We start from the raw sequence: 27,722 nt of genomic DNA, 5'->3' as shown, positions 1-27,722 counted from the left end.
TTCAAATTTTTAATAACCTATATATGTATTATTTTATAATCAGAAACAATTAAAAAATTTTTAATTCATCTCTTTCAAGGTTCTGCACACATACTAGCTCTTTCATAAAAGCTTCCTCGATTTTGTTTCATCCTTTCCTTCATCCTGGGGAGGCCTAAGGCAGTTTTCACATTCCATCTTGTAATAAAATTATTTGTGTACTTGTCTTCTCCCAGCCTCACCCTCCATCAGTGTGTAAAGTCTTTGAAGGATATCAATCTTGGGACTTCCCTGCTGGCTCAGTGGTTAAGAATCTGCCTGCGAATGCAGGGGAAAATGGGTTCGAGCCCTGGTCTGGGAAGATCCCACACGCCATGGAACAACTAAGCCTGTGCGCCACAACTACGGAGCCTGTGCTCTAGAGCCCACGAGCCACAACTACTGAGCCTGTGAGCCACAACTACTAAAGCCCATGCGCCTAGAGCCCATGCTCTGCAACAAGAGAAGCCACCACAATGAGAAGCCCATGCACCGCAACGAGAAGCCCGTGCACCGCAACGAAGAGTAGCCCCCGCTCGCCGCAACTAGAGAAAGCCCGCACACAGCAATGAAGACCCAGTGGAGCCAAAAATAAATTAATTTTTAATGATTATTTGCTTTTAAAATGCTTATCATTTTCATAAGATCATTTAAATAAATGAATATCCCTGCCATATGTAAAATCAGGCTCCAAAAAGTTGCTTCACTTTATCAACTGAATTCATTGGTTGTGTAAAATGAACCAGGCATGTATATGTGAAGATTGTGGGTAATGTGTTGGGGATGTACTAATTTATCAGATTTTCCTTTAAAAACTGTTAGTAAAGAAGCACCTTGGCCTTCTAGGAAAGATGACTGATTAAAGAGCATATTACTTCCGTGGCAGAAAAAAGCCCTTCCTGATACTCACCAAAATTAACCACCCAGGGACTTCCCTGGTGGCGCAGTGGTTAAGAATCCACCTGCCAATGTAGAGGACACGGGTTCAAGCTCTGATCCAGGATGATCCCACATGCCGCAGAACATTTAAGCCTGTGTGCCACAACTACTGAGCCTGAGCTCTAGAGCCCACGAGCCACAACTACTGAAGCCCACATGCCTAGAGCCCATGCTCCACAACAAGAGAAGCCATTGAAATGAGAAGCCCATGCACTGCAATGAAGAGTAGCCCCCGCTCGCTGAAACTAGAGAAAGCCCGTGTGCAGCAACGAAGACCCAATGCAGCCAAAAATAAATTAACTTTTAAAAAAATATTCAAAATTAACCACCCAAAGAAAAACACAATATCATTCATCTGTGTTGAAGCCAGGAAAATGTCTGTACTACAAACTTCGGAGGGGATTTCCCTGGCAGTCCAGTGGTTAAGACTCACGCTTCCAATGCAGGGGGCGTGGGTTCAATCCCTGGTTGGGGAACTAAGATCCCACATGCTGCAGGGCATGGCCAAAAAAAAAAAAAAAAAAAGTCAAACTTCACAGAATACCAATCAGATATTCAATCATTTTGGCAGATGAGTGGGGATTGCTGGGAGAACTCTGGATGTATCACGCATGGAGCAGCGTGATGGAAAGGTAAAGAGTGGGAGCCAAGGGAGGACTGGGCAGGCAGGGGAAGGCCTGCTTCCATACCAGCTCAGCAGTGGGACAGGGACAGCCACAGGGCTGAAAAGCGCCATTTCCCCGTTCTGAATCGGCATCCTGCCTACAGAGAGTAGAATCTGGAATCAAGCCTGATTCGGATCTGTGAATGAAAGCTGTCAAAAACAGCTAACCCCCAAACCAAAGCCCATGATCCTGACCCACAGAGCATTCTTCAAACCTGATTCCAGCACCAAGTAGCCAACTCACACAGAAGGAAAGGAAAAAACTTAAATTCATGGAGCTGCCCGCCGCCACTCCTACTCCCCTAACCTCACATAACTAGACATACACCCAAACCGCGCAGGTGAGTTCCATGGTCTGTAGCTGCCACAAATTCATGAGAAAACATGAGGAATAAAGCTGCCAGATGGTGATTTTCCAAAGGCCCGGCTCCAGTCCTAGAATCCTGCTAATGAGAAGAAGACTCAAAATAAAGAATTGACAAATGGGGAAGATATGGAACGAAAAGCCTGGAGATGAGTCCTGAACCCATGCTCTTTGGGCAACTGAAACGCACAACACAGAACGTAGCCTTTAAATCAAGGGCAAGAGGAAATCTCTCAACCAAGTCCAGGTCAACAAAGGAGGGGTTTCCAAGGAGGTCCCATGCTAACTATTTTTCAGTGAACAGTAGACCCAGAAAAAAGCACCCACATACAAATATGAATAAATAGAAACAAATACAAACAAAAAAATTCCAGCATGTGACCTATGCAAAAGTACCACAGGGGGTAAAAAAGAAAAGGAACAGAGCATACAGAAGGTGCATGCAGAGAGCACGTCAAGAACAACCAGAGAGAAGATAATAAGGAAGCAGAGACTTCAACAAACGCTACAGGGCAATTAGACCTAACAGACAGTACAGAACACTCCACCCAACAATGGCAGAAAACATTCTCCAGGATAGACCGTATCTCAGGCCACAAAACAAGTCTTAATAAATTTTTAAAGATTAAAATCATATAAATCATATAGTATCTTTTCCAATCACACTGGTAGAAAACTAAAAATCAACAGAAGAAAGAAAACTGGAAAATTCACAAATATGTGGAAATTGAACAACATACTCCTAAACAACCAATGGGTCAAAGAAGATACCGCAAGAGAAATTAGAAAATGACAAATGAAAACAAAAACCTAACATACCAAAACTTATGGGATGCCACAAAAGTAGCCCAAAGAGCTAATTTATAGCTGTACATACTTACACTAAAAAAGAAGAAAGAGCTCAAATCAACAACCTAAACTCTACATCTTACAGAACTAAGAAAATAAAAAACAAACTAACTAAACCCAAATTTAGCAAAAGGGAAGAAACAATAAAGAGCAGAGCAGAGATAAGTAAATAGAGAATACAGAAACAAAACAAAAATCAACAAAATCAAGGGTTGAAAAGATGAACAAAATTGATAAAACTTTACTTAGATTCACTAAGGAAAAGGAAGAGGACTCACATAAATAAAATCACAAATGAAAGAAGGGATATCACTACTAATTTTACTGAAATAAAAAGAATTATAAGAAAGTACTATGGACAATTATATGACAACAAATTGGATAAATTAGATGAAATGAACAAATTCCTAAAAATACTCAATGTACCAAGACTGAATGATGAAGAAATAGGAACTCTGAACAGACCTAAAACTAATAATTGAATCGGTAATCACAAACCTCTCAACAAAGAAAAGCACACCAGATGGCTTCACTGATTAATTCTACCAAACACTTAAAGAATTAATACCAATACTTCTCAACCTCTCCCCAAAAAAACTGAAGAGCAGTGAATACTCTCTAATTCATTCTATGAGGGCAGCATTACCTTAATACCAAAGCCAGACAAAGACATTACAAGAAAAGAAACCTACAGATTAATATTCCTGATGAATATTGATATAAAAATCCTCAACAAAATGCTAGCAAATTGAATTCTACAGCATATTAAAAGGATTATACACCATGACCAAGTGGGATTTGCTCTGGGATGCAAGGAAGGTTCAACGTATGAAAATCAATGAATGAAATACACCACATTAACAGAACAAAGGCAAAATATCCACGTGCACGTGATCATCTCAACTGATGCAGAAAGGCATCTGTTAAAATTCAATACTTTTTCATGACAAAAACACTCAAAAAACTAGGAATAGAAGCAAACAACCTCAACAAAATAAAGGCCATATATGAAAAGCCCCCAGCTAACATAATACTCAATGGTGAAAGACCATTTCAAACTTTTCCTCTGAGATCAGGAACGAGACAAGGATGCCCACTTTTGCAATTTCTATTCAACTTAGTACTGGAAGTTCTAGCCAGAATAATTATGCAAGAAAAAGAAGTAAAAAGCATTCAAACAGGAAAGGAAGAAGGAAAAATATCTTTGTTTGCAGATGATATGATCTTATTTATAGAAAGCCCTAAAGATTCCACCAAAAAAAAACCTGTTAGAACTAATAAGTTAATGCAGCAGAATACAATATCAACACACCAAAACTCACTTGCATTTCTATACAGTAACAATGAACAATCTGAAAAAAACATTAAGAAAACAATTCCATTTATAATAGCATCAAAAAGAATAAAATAGTTAGAAATAAATATAATCAAGGAGCTAAAAGACTTTTACACTGAAAGTGACAAAACACTGCTGAAAGAAATTTTAAAAGACACAAATAAATAAAAAGACATGCTATGTCCATGAATTAGAAGATTTAATATTGTTAAGATGATAATACTATCAAAGCCATCTACAGATTCAATGTAATCCCTTCCAAAATGGTGTTCAATTGTGTTCTCTGGAGAAACAGAAAAACCCATTCTAAAATTCATATGGAATTTCAAGGGACCCCCAAATAGCCAAAACAATCTTGAAAAAGAAGGACAGCATTGGTTGATTCACAAGCCATGATTTCAAGTTACTACAAAGCAACAATAATCAAAACTATGTGGTACTGGCATAAGGACAGACATATATACAGCCTAATGGAACAGAATAAAGGGCCCAGAAATAACCTTCACATACATGGTCAAATAATTTTCAACAAGGATGTCAAGACCATTCAATGGGGAAAGAACAGTCCTTTTAACAAATGTGCTCAGGAAAAAAAAATGTTGCTCAGAAAACTGGATGTCCACATGCCAAAGAAAGAAGTTGGACCCTTACCTTGTACCATATACAAAAATTAACTTATAATGGCTCAACAACCTAAATGTAAGAGCTAAAACTATAAAACTCTTAGGAAAAAAACACAAGGGAAAAGCCTCATGACCTTGGATTTAAATCTGAAATTTAGGGACTTCCCTGGTGGTCCAGTGGTAAAGAATCTGCCTTCCACTGCAGGGGACGCAGGTTCGATCCTTGGTTGGGGAACTAAGATCCCAAGTGCTGCTGGGCAACTAAGCCCGTGCGCCACAACTAGACAGAAGCCCTCACATCACAACTAGAGAGATGCCCACATGCCACAATGAAGAGCCCGTGCCACAACGAAGACCCTGTGTGCTGCAACTAAGACCAGACACAGGGCTTCCCTTGTGGCGCAGTGGTTAAGAATCTGCCTGCCATTGCAGGGGACAGGGGTTCAAGCCCTGGTCCGGGAAGATGCCACGAGCCGCGGAGCAACTATGCCCGTGCGCCACAACTACTGAGCCTGCGTGCCTAGAGCCCGTGCTCCGCAACAAGAGAAGCCACTGCAGTGAGAAGCCTGCACACCCCAACGAACTCACCGCAACTAGAGAAAGCCCAAGCACAGCAACAAAGACTCAACGCAGCCAAAATAGATACATAAAATAAATAAATAAATAAAAATTTTAAAAAAAGACCAGACACAGCCCAAAAAATAAATTTAATTAATTAACTAATTAAAAATAAATAATAAATAACAAAACTGAAATTAAAAAAAAACTTTTCTTAAAAGAGAGAGCACTTCAAAAGATTTACCTTAGGGAAGAGGAGAAAATTTTGCACTACAACTGCTTCACATTCTCAAGGAAATTACACAAGGTATACGCTTTCTTCAATAGGATCTAAGGTATCACAATGAGATATAAAGGGAGGCTGGCAGAGCTAAGAAAAAAAATGAGGAAATAAATAATGATATGATGAATTAAAAATTAATTAGAAGAACAAAGAGCAGAACACATACTTTAGAAAATGCTATTGATCAAATGGAAGACAGACTTTTGAAAAATAACAGACTATGGAGGAGAGGAGATTGTTGGCAAAGAGCCAAAATAGACCAGCGTGAACATATTATATGTTGAGGGGGGAAAGGAAGAGCTAATGAACAGATAGTTGATGTTCTCAAAAATGAAAAAGAAAATAAATGAAACAGAAGAAAAAGTCTTTTTAGAAAGAAATTTTCTAGAAATGAAGAAAAATATGAATCAGCAAATAAGATACTATGTTCCAGAAAACATTAAAAATTTTCAAAACTGAAAAATAACCTAGTAAAGTAACTAAACTACAGGGTAAAAGAATCTCATAAGCCAGAAGTCAGCAAACTATGAGCCAAGTTACCAACTGTTTTTGTAAATAAAATGTTATTGGAACACAGCGAAGCTCATTCATTTACATATGAGTTTTCGTGCCACAACTGCAGAATTAAGTATTTGTGCTACAGACCATATGCCCCACAAAGCCCAAAAATTTATTATCTGGCCCTTTACAGACAATGTTTGCCCACCCTATTTTAACTATTCAAGGAACATACTACGTACAAAGAAAAAACTAGGCAGGCCAGTCTCATACTGAACATCAGAATATAGTTGGCAGAAGACAAGAAGCAACGTCTCTAGCTTTCTGAAGGAAAAATAGTATGAACCAAGAATTCCAAAAGCAGTCATTCTTTTCTACATGGAAAAGCAATAAAAACACATTCTTTACTTAAATACCAAGGATATACATATGATCCCCACGCCCTTCCTGAGGGAAAAAAAAGTCTACTTAAAAACAGAATCCTTCTAATGAAGAGAAGCCTCAAAATAAAGAATTAACAGGGAATTCCCTGGTGGTCCAGTGGTTAGGACTCCACGCTCTCACTGCCGAGGGCCTGGGTTCCACTCCTGGTCAGGGAACTAGGATCCCGCAGGCCACGCGGTGTGGCCAAAAAAAAAAGAAAAGAAAAAAGAATTAACAAGGGGGGAAAATGTGGGATGAAAATCTGGAAATGAGACTGAATCCACTTAAAAACATGATATTAAGCATAGACAACCATGGCAATTTCTGGTTATAAAACAGTTATATAAAAATAAAATATTATAAAACACAAAAATTTTATAATGTTTACATTTCAGAGAGAAAGCTACATGATAAAAAAATTATTAACTTGATGGTATACCATGAAGAAAAATTCTAGACTATGCAATATTCTAGAATAGGGCAGGGGAGGGTGAAGGGTGGGAGAAAGGGAGGGGAGTGTAAATGCAGTAACTGAGGGAATCATATATTGTTTCATTTACAATGTTGATAAACTGAGAAAAAAAATTAGTTTATTATTTGAAGTCATAAATCACTAGTAAAACTAAAAACAAGTTATGTATCTTTCAAGTTATCCATGAGAAAAAAACACAAAGAAAACATAGCAAAATATAGAGATCAAAAGAAACATAAAGAAGAAAATATAAAAATAGAAACATGTAAGACTGGAAATTTCTGTTAAAAAGAAAAACCTAAATGGGATAAAGTCACTGATTAAAAAAGAAATACCAGGATTAAATCAGAAAATACAATTCAACTATGTGCCACCTCCAACAGACAAGTCTAAAATAAAACATCTCAGGAAGTTTGAGAGTTAAGACAAAATAGGCAAAGACACAGTAAAGCAAATACAAACAAAAAAGAAGGCAGAGGTCCTCATACTTATACCCAAGCTGAACTGCAGACAGAAAGCCTTCAATGGGGCCATGGCAATATTTGATAAAAATGCTATTTAAATCCTAATAGTAAGAAAGAATGAAACGGTCCCAGTTGTTTTTGTGAAGCCAACACAATCATGATACTAAAACCTAACAGAGATATTCACTTACAGGACCTCAATTTAAAAATTTTAAGTAAAATTTCAGGGGAATTCCCTGGTGGTCCAGTGGTTATGGACTGTGCTTTCACTTCTTTGGGCCCAGGTTCGATCCCTGGTCAGGGAACTAAGATCCCACAAAGCCTCGCAGCATGGCCAAAAAATAAATAAATAAAATACCAGCAAATATCTAGTAGTATATTCACTCTCTCTCTCTCTCACACACACACACACACACACACACACACACACACACACACGGTGAACAAGTAGGGCTTGTTCTTGAATTGTAAGAATGATGTAAAATTAGGAATGCTATTAATATGATTTGCCATATTGGTAGGTCAGAGGAAATAAAAACAACACATTCGATCTTGAAAGATGCTAAAAGGCCATTTAATAAAATTTGACAATATTTACCTTTTTAAAATTACCTAACGGGATAGTATCAAGTACTGACTGAGACTTGTTTCTGTCTTTGGAGTTACTGAACAGCACAGGGATTACAAAAGAGATGACTCGCTCCTGGGCACAGACATACACAACTCTCCAGGGCTGAGTTCCAAGAGGTCCCCACTTTGGTGTGACTTCACCACCAGGGCAAGGGAGGCCAAACCTTTGCAGGCCTTGACTATTGAGAGAACTGGAGTGGAAAGAAACCATCGTTGGAGGGAAGATAGTGTTACTGTTCAGAATGAGGAGGTTCAGCTGCTCTCACCCACACTGAAAACTCAACTATCCAGAGGGTCATTCTCTAAGGGTTCTATACTGTATGAGTACAGGGGTGACTATATGTCCCAGCTGGCCCAGGACAGTCTTGGTTTATATCTGTTGCCCCAGCTGCACTATTGAAAGCACTCCCTTTTCCTCTCAAAAGTGTCCTAGTTTAATAATAAATTACATGGTCAAACTCAGCATACTGAAATTTTATAACGTTTTTACGTATGATAAGAATTTACATGTGCACATGCCTGCATATTCATATATAATTATCTAGCTATAGACTTTTCTTAATTATTAAAGCCTAGGCTCACCCACCCTAAAACAAAATAAAATACCAATCAGAACTCTTAAGATATCAGCACTTCTCACTGCTGCATTATTTACAATAGCCAAGATATGTAACCAACTTAAGTGCCCATCACCAGGTGATTGGATAAAGGAGATGCGATATATATAGTGGAATACTACTCAGCCATAAAATAAAAAGATAAAATCTTACCATTTGCAACAAGCATAGACCTTGAGAGTATTATGCTTAGTGAAATAAGTCAGATGGACAAAGACAAATAACGTATGATTTCACTCAAATGTGGAATATAAAAAACAAACAAAATAAATGAAAAAACCAAACCAAATAAAAACAAACACTTAGATACAGAGAAGAGAGTAGTGGTTACCAGAGGGGATGGGGCACTAGGAGGGCGAAATTGGTAAAGGGGATCAACTAACTGTATGGTGATGGACGGAAACTAAATTTTTGGTGGTGAACATGCTGTAGTGTATACAGAAGTAGAAATATAATGCTGTACACATGAAACTTACATAATGTTATAAACCAATGTTACTTCAATAAAAAAATAAATTTTAAACAAACTAGAAAAACAAAGATATCAGAACTTCTTATGATTTAATTTCACCACTGGAACTGTACCATTATATAAACAAAACTGATGCTCCCTCTCAGAAGCCAAGGGAAGAAAGCATTCTCAGAACAGGGGGGAGTAAAAAACATTGTTAACTGTTGCTGACAATGAGAAACAGAAAAGTAGGGCTTCCCTGGTGGTGCAGTGGAGAAGAATCCACCTGCCAATGCAGGGGACACAGGTTCGATCCCTGGTCTGGGAAGATCCCACATGCTGCGGAGCAACTAAGCCCGTGCGCCACACCTACTGAGCCTGCGCTCTATGAGACCATGAGCCACAACTACTGAAGCCCGCATGTCACAACTACTGAAGCTCGTGCACCTAGAGCCCGTGCTCCGCAACAAGAGAAGCCACTGCAATGAGAAGCCCATGCACCACAACGAAGAGCGGGCCCCGCTCACCACCACTAGAGAAAGCCCATGTGCAGCAACGAAGACCCAACACAGCCCAAAATAAATAAATAAAATAAAAATTAAAAAAAGAAAAGAAAAGTAATAAAGTGATATTAGGCCTTGGGGTTTGGTGATGATACAGCTGTTGGAGACCTTCAACAGAACAGGTTCAGGAGAACATTAACCCCAGAGGAGAGGGGCTTGCGTGATACATGAACAAGAGTGCAGGAAGCAGGGCAGTGGATACAGACTACAGTCTGCCAATGTAAATAGCTGTGAAGGTAAGAAAACAGCTTTACTGCTGCTGCTTCTTGTTTAACCAATAGTTTTGTGGATGAAATGGAAAGGGAGTTAGATAAACTTATTGGTTGAAAAAAATCACTGGAAAATAACACAGCATCATAATGGACTTGATCAGCATCTAAACTCATCAAATGGTACACTTAAGATTTGTACATTTTTCTAAATGTAAACTTTACCTCAAAAAAAGAAAGAATCATAAACCAACACTGAACTCTAGTTATTGATATGAATGCTAAAGTGTTTAGGAGTGAAGTATACTGATGTGTGCAACTTACTTTGAAATGCATTAAAAAAAATAAGGTGGATGGATAGAGAGGTGAATAGGTGGGTAGATATGTGATAAAGCAAATGTGGCAAATGCTAACACTAGGATCTAGATGGTGTGTTCACTGATGGTTATTTCAACTTTTCTGTATTTTGAAAAAGTTCATATAAAATGTTGAAGAAAAGGCAACCACCATAAAGCTACAGACTGACTTCCAATCTACATTATTTATTTATTTATTTTTGCGGTACGCGGGCCTCTCACTGTTGTGGCCTCTCCCGTTGCGGAGCACAGGCTCCAGACGTGCAGGCTCAGCGGCCATGGCTCACGGGCCCAGCCGCTCCGTGGCATGTGGGATCTTCCCAGACCGGGGCACGAACCCATGTCCCCTGCATCGGCAGGCGGACTCTCAACCACTGCGCCACCAGGGAAGCCCCAATCTACATAATTTAGTCACCATTAAGACATTTTAAAGATTGAAGATTTGGAAAGCCTTACCTTCGTGAAGAGGTGTACAGAGAGATGATAAATGGCCAGCACTCACCTACAGACTGAGATGTGAATGCTGCTACGATCTGGGGGCTGGCCAAGGCCTCCAGCCTGTTCTTCAACGCCTCCAAGTGCACACATTTTTCTGAGTAGTCTGGTGTATCAACAAGCATCATTAGGCTATTCTGCATACCTGTGAGCTTGGCAGAAATTACAGCTATGTCCTATAAAAAGACCAGAATAGAGGATATTTATGTTAAAATATTCCTGCTACTTCAATTAAGAATGGACAGGGCGTCCCTGGTGGCTCAGTGGTTAAGAATCTGCCTGCCAATGCAGGGGACACGGGTTCAAGCCCTGGTCCAGGAAGATCCCACAAGCCGCAGAGCAACTAAGCCCGTGCACCACAACTACTGAGCCTGTGCTCTAGAGTCTGCGAGCCACAGCTACTGAGCCCGAGCACCACAACTACTGAAGCCCACGTGCCTAGAGCCCGTGTTCCCCAACAAGAGAAGCCACCACAATGAGAAGCCCACACACCACAATGAAGAGTAGCCCCCGCTCGCCACAACTAGAGAAAGCCCGAGCACAGCAATGAAGACCCAACGCAGCCAAAAATAATAAATAAAATTTTTTAAAAAAAGGTAACAATAACTGACAGAATAATAGATTGTTAACTGAAAAAAAAACGTGTGAAGCAGTATTCACAATGCACTACCATTTGTGGGGGAAAAACAGGGCAAGGAACATATATGTGTGTGCATTTATCTGGAAGAACAGGCATAGAGCTGACAACAGGGTTTGTATTTAGAAGGGAAATTAGGGAATTGGGAGGGTCAGAACTATGAGAAAGACTTATTTTTCACTGTTTATTCCTGTTTACTCAATTTTTCCCATGTGCATTTAGAACTTTTAAAAAACTTTTACAAGTTTTTTTTTAAATAGCAAAAGAGATGATAAATAATTCATTTTGTTTTACAACTGAAAAAAAAAGTTTTTCGTAAGATATCATCTTACTTCATCCTTATAATCAGGTATCCAAAATATCACTATTTTCCACACTTTGCCATCCAAGGAGGGTAAAGTAACTTGCTGAGGTCCCGTGGTGTGTAGGGCACCCCTGCCCAAGTTCCACACTCCCATTTACTCCATTTTCTCTGTCTTTTTAAGCTTTTCCTGAACTCACTTTTGTGACTAAAACGCTTCAGTCAAGCAGATGGTACAAACTAAAGGAGGTGGAAAAACTCAGGGCAGTCTCAGATCGCCCCCAACCCATGCCTGAATATTCCCACACCGGGCTACTTACCAGCCCTTCTGATTGTGAGCGGCATAGCTAGCTCATTTGTTTCTCCAAACCTCAAGTTCTTGCTTAAAGAGATGTCACAACATCCCCTAAACAAGAAACCTACTTGAGTCTTAAATGTCTCCTCGATATCAGCACTCAGTGTGCTCCATTTGTCGGCTTCTTGAAGAGATTCTGCGGCAAGCTGCATTCGGGACTTCACCTGGTCGATTTCTACCAATACCTAGAAGAGAAATGAGGGGTCGAACACTAAAGAAGTGGCAGTTCCATTTCCTCTACCTTCCATCAGCGACTCGAAACATAAGTATTGTGGCATGCTCCTGCCTTTAGGGAGCCTCTGTACCCCGTACAACACTGCTTACATGGCTAAATTGTTCAGCAGTGCTAAAGAGAGATGAATAAGCTGAAAAAACCAAACAAAAGAGTAGTCTGAGTGCTTGGCAGAATTTTGAGTTAAGGTTGACCTCCCACTAGGAAAGTGAACATCTTCCAAAAACAAGAGTCAACACTTAGGACAGGAGCCAAAATACCTGCATCGACTGAGATGTGTCCTGTTCAAATTTTTTAATGTCCTCCTTGACAAGAATCATTTGTTCTTTCAGAAAAGATGCCTCCTGTTTAAGGGCTTCTACATCACGGAGCACTTTGGGCATGTTCTGAAGGGCCTGGTGACTTGTTTCTGCAGCAAGAACCCAAGAACCAAAGGTGAACGTCAGATCACTCACCAGTGAACAATATGAATAAATCAGACGGCAGGAAGCAAATCTTCCCTAAGGCACTACCAACCACGCAGTTTTCTGAGCCTGTGGAAAGTTGTGGTGTGGGAGGGGCGCAGAGCTGGCCTATGCCGGGTCCCTGTCTTCCCCAGAATGATGGTGAGGGCCCTGTGAATAAACTGTCGACCTGACCCAACATCAGTTGTCTTCTTACTACAACTCCTTGGTTTTTGGGGTTTTTTTTTTTTTGGCCACACCACGTGGCTTATGGGATCTTAGGTCCCCAACCAGGGATTGAGCCTGGACCCTGGCAGTGAAAGCACCGAGTCCTAACCTCTGGACCGCCAGGAAACTCCCAAGCAACTCCCTTTTCAAGGAAGGAGAATGGAGGAATGTGACAGTGGCAAATGCCAGCTCTGCACCAGGTGCTTTATATGCATTATATCACCTAATGTCCATGGCAATCATCAGCAGCCACCTCTTACAGATGAGAAAACTAAGTCTCAGAAGAGGTTAAGTAACTTGCCCAAGATTTCAGAACTGAAACAACGTGTGTCTGGACCCAATGTCTGCTTTCCACAGTCTTTTCAAAATGTAGTCCACAGACCAACAGCATCAGCTGGAATGCAGTTAAAATGCAGGTCGCCAGGCCACCTGCCAGAGATTCTTATTTAGGAATCCTGGTAGAAGATCAAGATCAAGGAACCTGCATTTTTTTAACAGGTATCCCAAGTGTAGAATAAAATCTGAAAATTCTTGCAGACCATGATGTGTTATCTGGAAACAGGAGGGTTAACAGCATAACCCTTTAGCCCTTTAAATAGCAATTCGCTGGGGAATCAACCAAAGAAGTCCAGAGCCTTCTGCTCCACCAGTGCATTGAACGGAACCTTAACATCTTGAAGACGTGCTTCAGGAACCTGTTCATCCAGCTCTGCCATAAAATAACAGTCTGTCTCCAGCACTGACCTTAAGTAAAGTTTTAAGAAAACAAAGGCAGAACAAAGAGTTCTTCGAGGCACAGAGACTTCACTGATTTTTTTTTAATTTAATTTTATTTTTGGCTGAGTTGGGTCTTTGTTGCTGCACGCGGGCTTTCTCTAGTTGCGGCGAGCTGGGACTACTCTTCGTTGCAGTGCGCGGGTTTCTCATCGCAGTGGCTTCTCTTGTTGTGGAGCACAGGCTCTAGGTGCACGGGTTTCAGTAGTTGTGGCGCACAGGCTTAGTTGCTCCGTGGCATGTGGGATCTTCCCAGACCAGGCCTTGAACCCCTGTCCCCTGCATTGGCAGGCGAATTCTTAACGACTGTGCCACCAGGGAACAGTGATTTCTACAGCGCTGATTTTTACAGCACTGTCATGGTCCCAGCCTGGCCCCCTGCCTGCGGAACCTCAGAGTCACTCTTCATGTCTGGCTGAACCTTCTCTTCCCTCTCCACAGCATGCCCACACACAAATTGAATTCTTTCTAGTATCCATTTTAAAACTATCACCTCCTGGGAATTCCCTGGCAGTCCAGTGGTTAGAACTCCGCACTTCCACTGCAGAGGGCTTGGGTTCGATCCCCAGTTGGGGAACTAAGACACCACAAGCCTTGCAGTGTGGCCAAAAAAAATCAAAACAAACAAACAAAGTCTCACCTGCAGTGGTTGCCTCTGGGAGGGTAAGGGCCCTGTGAAAGGGGACTGGGGCTCCTCCCGAAGTGATGGTAACATTCTACATCTTGATGGGGGGTTGAGCTACACTAGCGTATACATCTGTCAAAACCCAAACTTATCAGATAAGGTCCCTCCATTTCACCTTATGTAAATTTTATCTAGTAAAAAAAAGAGCCGTAAACAAGTATTGAACTTTATAATTTTTAGGGTTCCAACTGAAATGTCTAGGGGTGAAGTATACTGATGTCTAACTTACTATGAAATACTGATTTATTTCAAAATCAAAAATAAGATGGACGAATGGATGGAGAGAGGGATGGACAGAATTGTGATAAAGCGAGAACAGCACACTGCTCATTGTAGAATCTAGGTAGCGGGTTATGAATGTTTACTACAAATTCTCTCAACATTGCTGAACACTTGGCACCTCCATCCAGTTGCTCAGTTCAAGAATCTACCATCATTCTTGATTTTCTTCCCCTTTCATCCCTCATTCCAATCCATCAGCAAGTTCTCCCCTTTCTTCCTCCTAAAAAATACCTTAAAGCTACCCATTTCTCACCATCTCTAATGCTATAACCTCAGACGAAGCCACTGTCACCTCTCTTCTGGACTACAGCCATAGTCTCCTGAATGGGGACATAAATCAAACCATCTCATTCCCCTGCTTAAAAATCCTCCAGTACCTTCCCATTACACTAATTTTAAACCAAATCAAAACTCTTTAATGTGACATTAAAATCCCTGCATGGGGACTTCCCTGGTGGCGCAGTGGTTAAGAATCTGCCTACCGATGCAGGGGACACGGGTTCAAGCCCTGGTCCGGGAAGATCCCACATGCCGCGGAGCAACTAAGCCCGTGCACCACATCTACTGAGCCTGCAAGCCACAACTACTGAGCCCGTGTGCCACAACTACTGAAGCTCACACGCCTAGAGCCCGTGCTCCGCAACGAGAAGCCACCACAACGAGAAGCCCGCGCACCACAACGAAGAGTAGCCCCCACACGCCACAACTAGAGAAAGCCCACGCACAGCAACGAAGACCGAACATAGCCAAAATAAATAAAATAAATTAATTAAAAATAAATGAAAGAACTAAAAAAAAAATTGAAAAAAAATCCCCGCATTCCAAAAAAAAAAAAAATTAAAAAAAATTTTTAGAAAAAGAATCTGTGCTTCCACTGCAGGGGCCGTGGGTTTGATCCCTGGTTGGGGAACTAAGATCCTGCATGCTGTGCAGTGCGGCCAAAAAAAAAAAAACAAACAAACAAACAAACCAAAGAGGGACTTCCCTGGTGGCACAGTGGTTAAGAATCCGCCTGCCAATGCAGGGGACGTGGGTTCGAGCCCTGGTCCGGGAAGATCCCACATGCCACGGAGCAACTAAGCCCGTGCGCCACAGCTACTGAGCCTGCGCTCTAGAGCCCACAAGCCACAACTACCGAGCCCGCGTGCCACAACTACTGAAGCCTGTGCGCCTAGAGCCCATGCTCCGCAACAAGAGAAGCCACTGCAATGAGAAGCCCACGCACTGCAACGAAGAGTAGCCCCTGCTCGCCACAACTAGAGAAAGCCTGCGCGCAGCAACAAGGACCCAATGCAGCCAAAAATAAATAATTAAATTTATAAAATTAAAAAAAAAACAAAGAAAACAGGGGTGGTAAATGCCACCTCTGCACCCCCCCAATATTTGGAAGTTGGTAGGAATTTTTTAGTTGCTGCTATGGTAGGACATTTAGTGGAAATGACCCAACAATGCTTAATGTCCTGCAGTGCTTGGGAGAGTCCTGAGCAATGAAGAAGTGTCCTGGCCAAACTGTTAATAGTTTCCCCTCCGCTTGGCATGATTATCTAATTTTAAAATGACAGTAATCCTTAGAGTTAGGCATAGTTATTATTCCCACTTTATAGCTGTAGAAACTGCGGCTGAGGCCAGTAACTTGCCCAGCATCATGTTGCTAATGAATGGGGAGCCTGGATTTGAATCCAGGTAACTGGTTCCAGATCCCAGGCTGTTATCCATTATACTTTACTACCTCTCTGGTATTAAAGGGAGAGGGAACATGCAGAGGCATGTGGGTATAAAAAGGCCTAACCAGTCCAGAGAAAGGCGGGAAGTTCAAACAGAGTTTCATCAATAACATCAATTTATATTAGTCATTAGTGTTATTATTATTGAAGGATTGCACTTTCATGGGGGGAACTTCTGCTGGAGGTAAGGTAGAAAAGTAGATTAGGATCAAACTGTGAAAGGTGCTTTGCCCATCCTGAAGGTTTGGATTTCATCCCGTGGGCAGTGAGAAGCCTTCGGAGGTTTAAAGCTTTATTTTTACGGACGATGAAACAAGGTCCCAAGTCTGCAGTGAAGAGAAGTTATTGCAGAGGCTCAAACAGGAGCTGTTGAGGAACTCTAATAGGAGGATTGATTTGTTCATTTATTCAGTCAGTGGATATTTATTGGGCACAAACTGTTTTCCAGGGTCTGGAGATACAATGTTGAACAAGATCTATTCTTAGGTTGGAGGCGTTGGCAGGAGCCAGATCATGCAGGGATTATTTATTTATTTACTTATTTAAAAAATTTTTTTGGCTGCATCAGGTCTTAGTTGCAGCACTGGGGTCTTCTTCGTTGAGGTGTGTGGGATATTTTGTTGCGATGCGGGCTTCCCTCTAGTTGTGGCGTGTGGGTTTTCTCTCTCTAGTTGTGGCGCATGGGCTCCCGAGCGCGTGGGCTCTGTAGTTTGCAGCACACAGGCTCTCTCACTGAGGCGCGCGAGCTCAGTAGTTGCAGTGTGTGGGCTTAGTTGCCCCGCAGCATGTGGGATCTTAGCTCCCCGACCAGGGATCGAGCCTGCGTCCTGTGCACTGGAAGGTAGATTTTTTGTTTTTGTTTTTTTTGGCTGCTTTGGGTCTTTGTTGCTGCACGCGGGCTTTCTCTAGTTTTGGCGAGCGGGGGCTACTCTTTGTTGCAGTGCATGGGTTTCTCAAGGCGGTGGCTTCTCTTGTTGCGGAGCACGGGCTCTAGGCACGCGGGCTCAGTAATTGTGGCTCACGGGTTCCAGAGCGCAGGCTCAGTAGTTGTGGTGCACGGGCTTAGTTGCTCCGCGGCATGTGGGATCTTCCCGGACCAGGGATTGAACCCGTGTCCCTTGCACTGGCAGGCGGACCAGGGAAGTCCCACCACCCCTGTTGAGAACCACTTAGTTAATGCATATAAAGTACTTAAAACAGTGCCTGATGTATACCAAGGACTCAGATATTTGCGATTATATTATTATTAGTGTCCTCCCCATCTTGGCCCTGTGAGGTCTTCCTTCAAGGCCTAACACAGGGAAAAGCCCTTTATGATTCTCCCAGACAAGAGATAATTGCTTCCTTCATCCAGCTCTCAGCTTCCGGTTCTACTCTCAGTAAAGCCACCCTTCACTGTAATTAAACAGTTCACGTATGCTCCCCACAGGGTAGCAAGCTCTAGAAAGGTAAACTTTTCATCCCCAGCACTCATTTCTTGGCAGGTGCATAGTAGATGTTCAATAATTACTGAAAGATGCAAAGTACAATAAAGAATCTGCAGTGAAATAAAGCGTCCCCCCACCTCCACCTTTTCTTAAACAGTGGACACATCTATAAAACAAAGTTCTATTTACAGGACCATAAGCTCCCAGTGTGGGCAGTCTGAGCCTCTTTCCCACAGAGCCGAGCAGAGAGACTGGCTGCAGTATGCACTGAATAAACATACAGTGAATGAAAACCAGGTCGAGGAGTTAATGAAATGGTTCTGGTGTGTTATTTTTTATAATTCACTATTCTGGTTAGTGAAATCGATACTTAAAAGTCTCCCGTCAGGACAGCCCATCTTCCCACTGACATAAAGATCCACTAAAACAGGGGCGGTGGGGAGGGTTGGATTGGGAGTTTGGGATTAGCAGATGCAAACTATTATATACAGGATGGATAAACAACAAGGTCCTACTGTATAGCACAGGGAACCATATTCAAGATCCTGTGATGAACCATAATGGAAAAGAATATGAAAAAGAATGTGTATATATAAATATAGATATAAATATAGATATATATAAAACTGAATCACTTTGCTGTACAGTAGAAATTAACACAACATTGTAAATCAACTATACTTCAATAAAATATATTTTTTTAAATCCTTTAAAACAATGTTTCCCAGATTTGTCATTCCTATACACCTTCTATATGTTTTTTTGCCAAATGTAAGGATCAGCTGACTATTATTTAATATTCTTAAAATTCACTCTTTTAAGTTTTAAAAGGAAACTTGACAGCACCGCCAGAGGTGGAAAACCAAGATCCCAAGTCCGCAAGTGTTGCAGAGAGAGAGGAGTAGCGAGACCTCCTCCTGGATATCCCGGTAAGCACTGCGGGAGAACCGGAGCAGGGCTCGCTCGCTCTCCATGGGAGGCGCCGACGTTTACGGCCCACTACGTGCAACCCCGGGGGCCCCGGGCCCGTCTGGGAGCCCTGCCCGGCCGCTTACCCTCAACGGCGTGGTTCACCTCCTGGATGAACAGCTGCAGCTTCATCACCAGGGTGGCCGCGTGGCTGTCCGCCTTCCCGGCCGCCACTTCCTTGGGGCCAGCCCTGAAGGCCGCGTTGATCCACTCCTTCACGTCGAAGTCTTCGGCAAGGAACTTGGAGAAGTCCATGGCTGCACCGCCGCACCCCAGCGTCCAGGCCTGAAGGGCTGGCTTTGGGCGTCCGCGAGGCTGCAGAAGCGAGCGGCCCTGCGAGAGCACCCGCGCGGGTCTGTGAGGCGGCGGTCCGGGATTGACGGCGCCGCCAACTAGCCTCTCCACTGCCTCTCAGTCAGCTCGCTGATGTATACGGCTGGGATGGACCCTCGCCGCACGCCGTACTTATTCCGGAAGTAGGGGGTCGTTACTATAGTGACTGCCTGCTTTCCGCGAAGCGTGGCGGGCGGGCGGCCAGAGGGTATGGGCGTCTCTCTTGCTCTGCTAACTTAAGTGACTTTTGGGCACTTAAATATGTGCTGACGCTAGAGACCTTACTTGTATGAGCGCACTTAATACTCACAGTCCTATGAGTGCTGTTATCCTCCCCCAACTTAAAGAGGAAGAACTGAGGCAGTTAAGCAAGTGGTTCAATGTCACGTAGCTAGAAGGTAGCGCTGTGGGAGCTGAACTCAGCCAAGCCTGCTACTGGAGCCTGAGCTCTTTTTTTTTTTTTTTAAATAAATTCATTTATTTTATTTTATTTTAGGCTGCTTTGGGTCTTCATTGCTGCCACGCGGGCTTTCTCTAGTTGCCCGAGCGGGGGCTACTCTTTGTTGTGGTGCGTGGGCGTCTCATCACGGTGGCTTCCCCTGTTGCAGAGCGTGGGCTCTAGGCGCGCGGGCTTCAGTAGTTGTGGCTCACGGGCTCAAGAGCACAGGCTCAGTAGTTGGGGGTGCACGGGCTTCCCGGACAGGGGCTCGAACCCGTGTACCCTGCATTGGCAAGCGGCTTCTTAACCACTGCGCCACCAGGGAAGCCCATGCCTTCATTTTTGAAGGACAGTTCTGCTGGAAATAGAATTCTTTTCATATTTAGATCATTGAATATGTCATCCCACTGCCTTCTGACCTCTATTATTTCCAATAAGAAGTAAGTCAGCTGTTAATCTATTATGAACCTATTGTATGTCATTTCTCTCTTACAGCTTTCAAGATTCTATCTTCCGCTTTGGTTTTTAAGTTTGGCTCTAATGTGTCTATGTATATGGGTTTCTTTGTGTTTATCCTACTTGAAGGTTGTTGAGTTTTATGGATGTGCAGATTGTTTTTCAGCAAGTTTGGGAAGGTTTTGGATATTATTTCTTCAAATAACTTTCCTGTCCCTTTCTCTTGGTTGTCCTTTTGGGACTCCCATTATGTGTATGACACCTGATGGTGTCTCACATATCTCTGCAGCTCTATTTATTTTTCTTTTTTCTGTTTTTCAGATTGGATAATTTCTACTGACCTATCTTCAGGTTCACTGACTTTTTCTTCTGCCATCCCAAATTTTTGTTGAGAGGCTCTAGTTAATTCCTCATCTCAATTTATGTACTTTTCAATTCCAGAATTTCCATTTCTTTTTTATACTGCCTTGCTATTGAGAATCATCCTATAATTCCTTAAACATGGTTTACTTTGGTTCTTTGAACATATTTATATTAGCTACTTTGAATGCTGATTGTTAAATCCATTGTCTGAAGACTGAGTTTCTATTTACCGCTTTTTCCCTCAGTATGGATCTTTCCTTCCTGTTTCTTTGCACATCTCATAATTTTTTATTGACAACTAGGTATTTTAGATAATATATTGTAGCAACTCTAGATTCTGGACTCCCCAAAGATTGTTCCTGTTTTTGTTTGCTTGTTTAGTAGCTTGCCTGAGATAAATTCATGAAATTTCTCCCCTATGGTGTGTAGCGTCTGATGGCTCTATTTTTTTTTGTTTTTATTTTAAAATCTGACTTCCTGTGTCTACATAGCTGAAAGGCAGTTAATGATCAGACTACAGTTGTACCAAATTTTTTGAGCTAGTAGGGCTTCTGTCCTGTCAGTGGATCTGTGTGTGGGTAAGGGAGCACATTCAAAATATCAGGTCACTTTCAAGTTGGTCCCAGCTTTTCCTTTCCACTGTACCCCTTTGTTTCCTCAGCATGTGAATGCAGCCTGTGTCAGCTGGGATTGTGTGGTTAGCTTGGGCTCTCTCTGGTCCCTGATGTACATGTGCACATCTTCGTCAACATACATGCTTTTTCTAATGATGACCATAACATCAAACTAGTGGAAGTGCTGGCCCTCCCCACTTGCCCACCACAGCAACCGTCACTTCTGCTAACATCATTTCAAAGAAGATATCAATCCTACAGAGTTGGTGCAAGGGAGAGGCTGGATGCAGCCCCAGGGAAGAATGACAGAAACTGCAAATGTTGTTTACCCAAACTTCAGTGGCTTTTCAAGCATAAACACTTCTCAGATTGCTATCTACTTTGATTTCTGTAGCACTGAAATGGTTGTTTTTGTCAAATTGGTCTAGCTTTATAGCTAGCCTTTTTGGAGACAGGGCTTGCAAATTTCCTTACTGGGCCATAGCCAAAAGTTCTGCCTCTGAGCCCACACTTTTTGAGACTTGCCAAAACTGAGTCACCCTTCCCTAAATGGGCGTAATGCTTGTCCAGGTCACCAGCCTGGCTTCATGTGGAAGAGTTTTGCTTCTTACCACACCTGCCCATGAGGAACTCTTATGGACAGGTTGGTAGGAACGGCTGTTGGAAGTGGAAAGAGAGGACACTGAAAGATCTGGGACTGTCATACCAGCTCTAGACTCACTCCCTCTGGGTTCTTAAATTTGGTTAATACATTTCCTTGCTACCCCATGTATAGGGAGGTGTGCCAGCACATCATAACATGGTACATACCTTAATAGCCCCTGCCAAAGGTATATAATATTGTTGTCTAGCAGGTGAGTCTGTCCCATAAGCAGAGCACTCAACAGAAAGAAACAGCTGAAAAATAACAGGATATCAGAAAAATGCCCAGTGATCAGAATCAGGTTGCAGCTGCATGTCTGGATCATTGGCATAAACCAGGTTTACCAGAAGAGACTGTGTCTTCCTCCTGAGAGAAGATGTGTGGAAGCCTCTCCATTTCTACTAGACAGATTCATAGGTCAGGGAAGAGTCCAGACTGGCTACAGCACAGGACCCATCCATCCATGTGAAGGAACAGAGCACTAGATTCCTTACATGTTTACAGACCTTTACAGATTAAACTTGCTTTCCCTTACACTTCCATTTTAATCCTCACAGCCTTTGGAGTCAAGGCAGGTATTATTTTTATTTTCCAGGAAGGGAAAATGAGATTCAGATGAGGCCAAGACTGGATGAGGCTATACTATGGAGAACCTTGAATGCTAGGGAAATTGGTTTTACTTAATCCAATGAAATGATCAAAAGGTTGAAGTAGTAGGGTCAGATTTGTACTTCAGGGAGATTTAGTAGAGTAGCAATGAAGGTTAATGACAAAGCCTTTAGCAGCATGCCTATATTTGGAAGCTTAGGGTGGGAGGAAGAACTGGGGGAAGAATCAGAAGAGTATCAGAAAGCCATGGGACAGGAAAGCATCAGGAGTGTGTGGCGGACACTGCTAGATATCTCCTGATTCTATTCTGTTCTCCCCAGCGGGTCCATAGCCTCTCAAGACAAAGACATCTCCCAGCATTCTTTAAAGTTAAGTGTGTCCAAAAAAAATAACACATACACACTACTGTATAAAAAATAATCAACAAGGACCTACTATATAGCACAGGGAACTCTACTCAATATTCTGTAATAACCGATATGGAAAAAGAATCTGAAAAAGAATGGATATATGTATATGTATAACAATCACGTTGCTATACACCTGAAACACAACATTGTAAACCAAATATACTCCAATATAAAGTTAAAATTAAATAAGTAAATGAATAAGTTAAAAATTAGCTGTAAAAAAAAAACCAAAAAAAAAAGTTAAGTGTGTCCATGTGACTAAGTACTGGCCACTGGAACGTGAGCAGAACTTTTATGTGGGACTTCAAGGAGATGTTCTTAAAAGAATGGCGTATACACTACTCTCCTTTCCTGCTGGCTGGAATGTGAACGTGATGGCTAGAATTATAACTGTCATCTTGAACCATGAAGTGTTTTTAGGAATTAAGTCACTCACGGCAGGGCAACAGATTGACGGCATCTAGGTGCCTGACCATGGACTGCACACCAGTCCTAGTTTCACTACCTCTGGGGTTCTTGAGAGTGTTGTGGGTTGAACTGTGTCTCCACCCGCTGACCCCCCAGAAAAGATACAAATCCTAACCCTAGTCCCTCAGAATGTGACCTTATTTGGCAATAGCATCATTGCAGATGAAACTAGTTGAGATCTTACGGAAGTAGCGTGAGCCCCTAATCCAATATGATCAGTATCCTTACAAGATGGTCATGGGTGACACACACAGGAAGAACGCCACATGACAATGAAGGCGGAGACGAGTGATGCAGCTAAAAGCCAAGGAACGCTAAAGACTGTCGCAGATCACCAGGATTCTCCTGCAGGTTTCAGAGTGAGCATGGCCCTGATTTCAGACCTCTAGCCTCCAGAACTGCCAGACGATACGATCTAAGTATCTTTTAAGCCACTGTTACCTTGAGTTTTTTCCATTTCCTGAAGTTGACCCTAATCTTACAAATATAGAGAGGATGGTCAGATTTTATCAAATGCAACCCTTTTTGCTGTCTCTGCAAATATTAGGTTATTAGTATCCTTAGCAAAATTTCACTGGTTTCCATGAGAGCAGGAGAGCTTTTGAAATGAACATAGTGACGAAATGGAAGTCACCACAAGTTAACGTAGTAAATTAAAAAAGAGAAATCTCAGATGAGGCAATTTGAGGAGAAATAATAGCACCTATATTTAAAGAGTACCTATCATGTCTGGTATCTTGGTGACCTCATTAAATCCTCACCAAAACCTATGAAGTATATTTTTAACATTTTTACCATTTAAGGATATAAAAACCAAGGCCGAGTTAAGTGACTTGCCCAAGGTGGCAAGAAAACTAGAAACTTAACCTGACCCCAAAACCCATGCTTGTTTCACTCTACCATGCAGGGCTACCAGAAACAAGGCAGGAGGAAGGGGGAGGGTTGCAGGGAAGACTCAAGCAGGCTTGGGCCCACAGGAATGGAGCCAGTGGAAGTGAGAGGCTGGAGATGCATGGAAACTATCGGCAACTTCATGTGCCAGTTTTAATGCCAAGCACTTTCAACATATAAGTGATTGATGCCATCTGCGGTCAGAAGAGAGGAAAGCAGGGGCTGTTCTTTTTTATTACACAGTTCATACTGATAATGGCATTATCGCCAAGTCATCTATATTATTACATTAAAAAAAAAAGCAGGGCTTCCCTGGTGGCACAGTGGTTGAGAGTCCGCCTGCCGATGCAGGGGACACGGGCTCGTGCCCCGGTCCGGGGAGATCCCACATGCCGCGGAGCGGCTGGGCCCGTGAGCCATGGCCGCTGAGCCTGCGCGTCCGGAGCCTGTGCTCCTCAATGGGAGAGGCCACAACTGTGAGAGGCCCGCGTACCGCAAAAAAAAAAAAAAAAAAAGCAAAGTGTGGAACAGTTCATTTGTTTAAAAATGCCTAGAATATCTCCAAGGACAGATGAGGAACTAGTAATATTGTCTCCTAGGAGGGTAATCGGTTGGTGGGAAGAATTTCCACCTTTTGTTGTTTTAGTTTTGAAAAACTAACATTGAGAATTAAAAATAATGCTTTTTCAGTTTAGAAACTTTAGAAAATTCAGATAAATTCTGAAGAAAACAAATCTGTAATTCTACGACCCAAATATAAACAGTCATACGTACATACAAATACCTGAGTTGTTTGGTTTTAAACAGTAGAACAGGTGGCCATAGTGTCTTATGGTAAACAGATAAATTGTTACAATATCCAATCTCCCCTTCTTCCTTAGCCAAGTGTGTGGCATTGTATGCAAATATGACAATTTCTTAGCCTTCTTTGCACCTTGGAGTGGCCACGCTACTAAAAAGCCAATAAGATGTGAATGCAAATATCATATAAAATTTCCAGGAAACCTTAAGAACGTCAGCAGTTTTCCTCTATTCCTGGCTCCCCCACTCCCTTCCTGTTGCCTAGAGCAGTCAGCAGTTAAAGCTTGTAACATAATGTTGAGGAGCACATCCTTGGGTGCTGACTTAGGGCCTAAGAATGTCGCTTGCCACTTCCGTAAACAAAGGATGTTGCAGCCATAAAGCCATCAACCATGGCAGCTGCCCCTGTGGTGTACTCTGAGGGGAATCAGAATGGAAAAAAACAAGATACTGGCCCTAGATAGTTAAGGCACGCATCAAAGGAATGATTTCAGAGTCCAGGCTCTTGCATCTTTCCCATACATAGAAAAGCACTAAAATCATTAACTTGAGATGTCTGTTTTTGTGATTAAAAGTAATTTTTTGATGTTTAAACACATGGGGGAGAGTGTTGTTTTTTTCCCCAACAAAAACGCCTATATATCCTGGCACTTCCCTTACCTTTTTGGAACAGTCCCTCAGAGCTATGAGTGGCTGTATCGCTGGCTACAATTCTCAGTAGGTCTGCCAAATAAAATTCTCAACTTTTAAGTTGTGCATTTTTTTTCCGTTGACACCACAAATGGTTTGGGACTATTTCTGGCTTTCTTTTGAATGAGAAAATAAACCTTTGTGTTTAAGCCACTGTTGTCATTTCCTTATTAAACATCATGCTGGTTGTTTGATTCTATTAGGAATAAACAACGAATGAGAGAAAATGCCTTTTCTACATCTATTGAGATGATCAAATTGTCCATTTGAGCTATTAATGTGGCCGACTGCACTCCCAAAGGCTTTACACAGTGTATTCTTTCAATACGCCACTAGCTTTACTTATTTTAGCCACGCCACGTGGCTTGCAGCATCTTAGTTCCCCAACCAGGGATCGAACCCGTGCCCCCTGCAGTGGAAGCGCGGAGTCTTCACCACTGGACCGCCAGGGAAGTCCTGCCACTAGCTTTAAAGTTAATATTTTACCTATGCATTCAGAAACAAGAATAGACTAAAAGGTATCCGCTTCAGATTTTGGTGATAGGGTTATGAATTTTAGAATTACATAGTCTTGTTTACAAAATTTAACTGAATGTTTTATAGGAAGTGTTGATTAGTTTCTAAGTATATTGTTACGGATTTCTGCTTTTGACTAGACTTATGCGTAAGGTTTCCAAAGTTTTGCTACCTTTCTATCCTTGACATTTACTGCATCTCAGTATTAATCTGAACCTTGCCAAAAATTAAAATATTTGCTTGATTTCATGAGGTAAACTTCAAATAGTCATAGGGACTTCCCTGGCGGTCCAGTGGTGAAGACTCCGCGCTTCCACTGCAGGGGGCGAGGGTCCGGTTCGATCCCTGGTCGGGAAACTAAAATCCCACAAGCCTCACGGCACGGCCAAAAAAGTTATGGGTAAGTCAAGTCTGTTCATGTATTGGAAGCCAGGTGGACAAGCAAACAGTAAATGAAATATGAGTCTTAGCTTAGTCCTGTGAAGTACTGGAGTCCCTTCACATTCATTAACTCACTTCTCAAAACAGTCCTATTATGCACTTCACAGGGAAGGAAGCGGAAGAGGACAAATTACTTGTCTCAGGTCACATGGCTAGAGGTAGTACGTGAAGCTAAAGAATGGAATTACAAGTAAGGGTTGATTTAATTACTTCAAACTGTTGGGGCTTCAGAAGACCTCAAACTTTAAAAGCCTATGTATCTGGAGCCTGTAACACTGCAATGTTTTTCAGCTTCTAAAATCATGGTAGTACCTCTAGCTGTGGGATAAAGTAAGTGTTCAAGAATAAAAGTCAAAGGAGCAGAATGTGTACACATTTTTAGATGCAAGCTTTCTCAGAACGAACATGGTATAGCTGGGAATGCATTGGGCAAGGGAACTAAAAGGCCTGGAGTTTTTCCATTTCAGCTTACATTAAATGTGTGATGAGATCTCTGGACCTTGGCCTTATCTTCTCTCAGGATACTTCCTGCTTATCTACTTGACTCCGTCTCTCTCCAGATGAAAGAGGTGAGGCTGTTACTGCTTAAAAAAAATATGAAACAAACTATGGCTAGCACTCTATTGTTTTCTTCTTAGTTTAAAACAAACACACTAGTTTGTAGAATTTTATATTTTGGGCCTGGGTAAGCACCTTCTATATTAGATATATTCTAAGAATTTGTGATTTATGAACGCTGTACTAAACACTATTTGTATGAGAATATCACCTTCGCTTTTAACCTTTCGTGTCTGATCTCTCAATTTACACTACTTTATTTTTAACGGGTAATATTCATATTTTTGGTCATTATTTATCCTTTTTTCAACGTTACTAAATCCACAGCTCATCTACTCTCAACGAGTGGCTCACAGATAGAGCAGCATTTTAGCCCAATCTTAAATCACTGACGACACAAAAGGAGTCAATTACAGGTGTAGTCAAAGAGATACGAGAAAATGTGGTATTATCAAAACATGAAGGGACTTTCTTGTGGCTTTGGCAAAGTGTCCTCTATTCTTGACAGATGACGCCAGAAGGGTAAGGAGCAAACAAAGTTACAGAAGGGCACCGAACGCCAGAGTAAACTTGAATTTGGCTGCAAAGGCTTTTAGGGCATTAAGAAGCCATTCAGTTTTT

The 27,722-nt window shown here is 41.9% G+C and overlaps 1 protein-coding gene across 3 annotated transcripts in view; it reads right to left on the bottom strand.

Moving 5' to 3' along the window:
* Positions 1–19,587, bottom strand: part of COG7 (component of oligomeric golgi complex 7) — an 86,568-nt gene extending 66,981 nt beyond the window's left edge. Inside the window, exons 1-4 of one of the 3 annotated variants that reach the window (XM_073792209.1) lie at positions 18,956–19,587; positions 12,598–12,746; positions 12,174–12,290; positions 10,820–10,988 (exon numbers count right to left, since the gene is read on the bottom strand). In XM_073792209.1, the coding sequence (XP_073648310.1) occupies positions 10,820–10,988; positions 12,174–12,290; positions 12,598–12,746; positions 18,956–19,124 (604 nt within the window). In that variant the 5' untranslated portion in view covers positions 19,125–19,587. The remainder of the gene's footprint in view (positions 1–10,819; positions 10,989–12,173; positions 12,291–12,597; positions 12,747–18,955) is intronic. The other 2 variants (XM_019921785.3, XM_033840146.2) reach the window with 2 other exon arrangements.
* Between the last annotated feature and the right edge of the window lie 8,135 nt (positions 19,588–27,722).

This window comes from Tursiops truncatus, chromosome 15, assembly GCF_011762595.2.
Source record: "Tursiops truncatus isolate mTurTru1 chromosome 15, mTurTru1.mat.Y, whole genome shotgun sequence".
Classification (NCBI taxonomy): domain Eukaryota; kingdom Metazoa; phylum Chordata; class Mammalia; order Artiodactyla; family Delphinidae; genus Tursiops; species Tursiops truncatus.
This window is presented reverse-complemented; position numbering and strand designations above follow the sequence as displayed.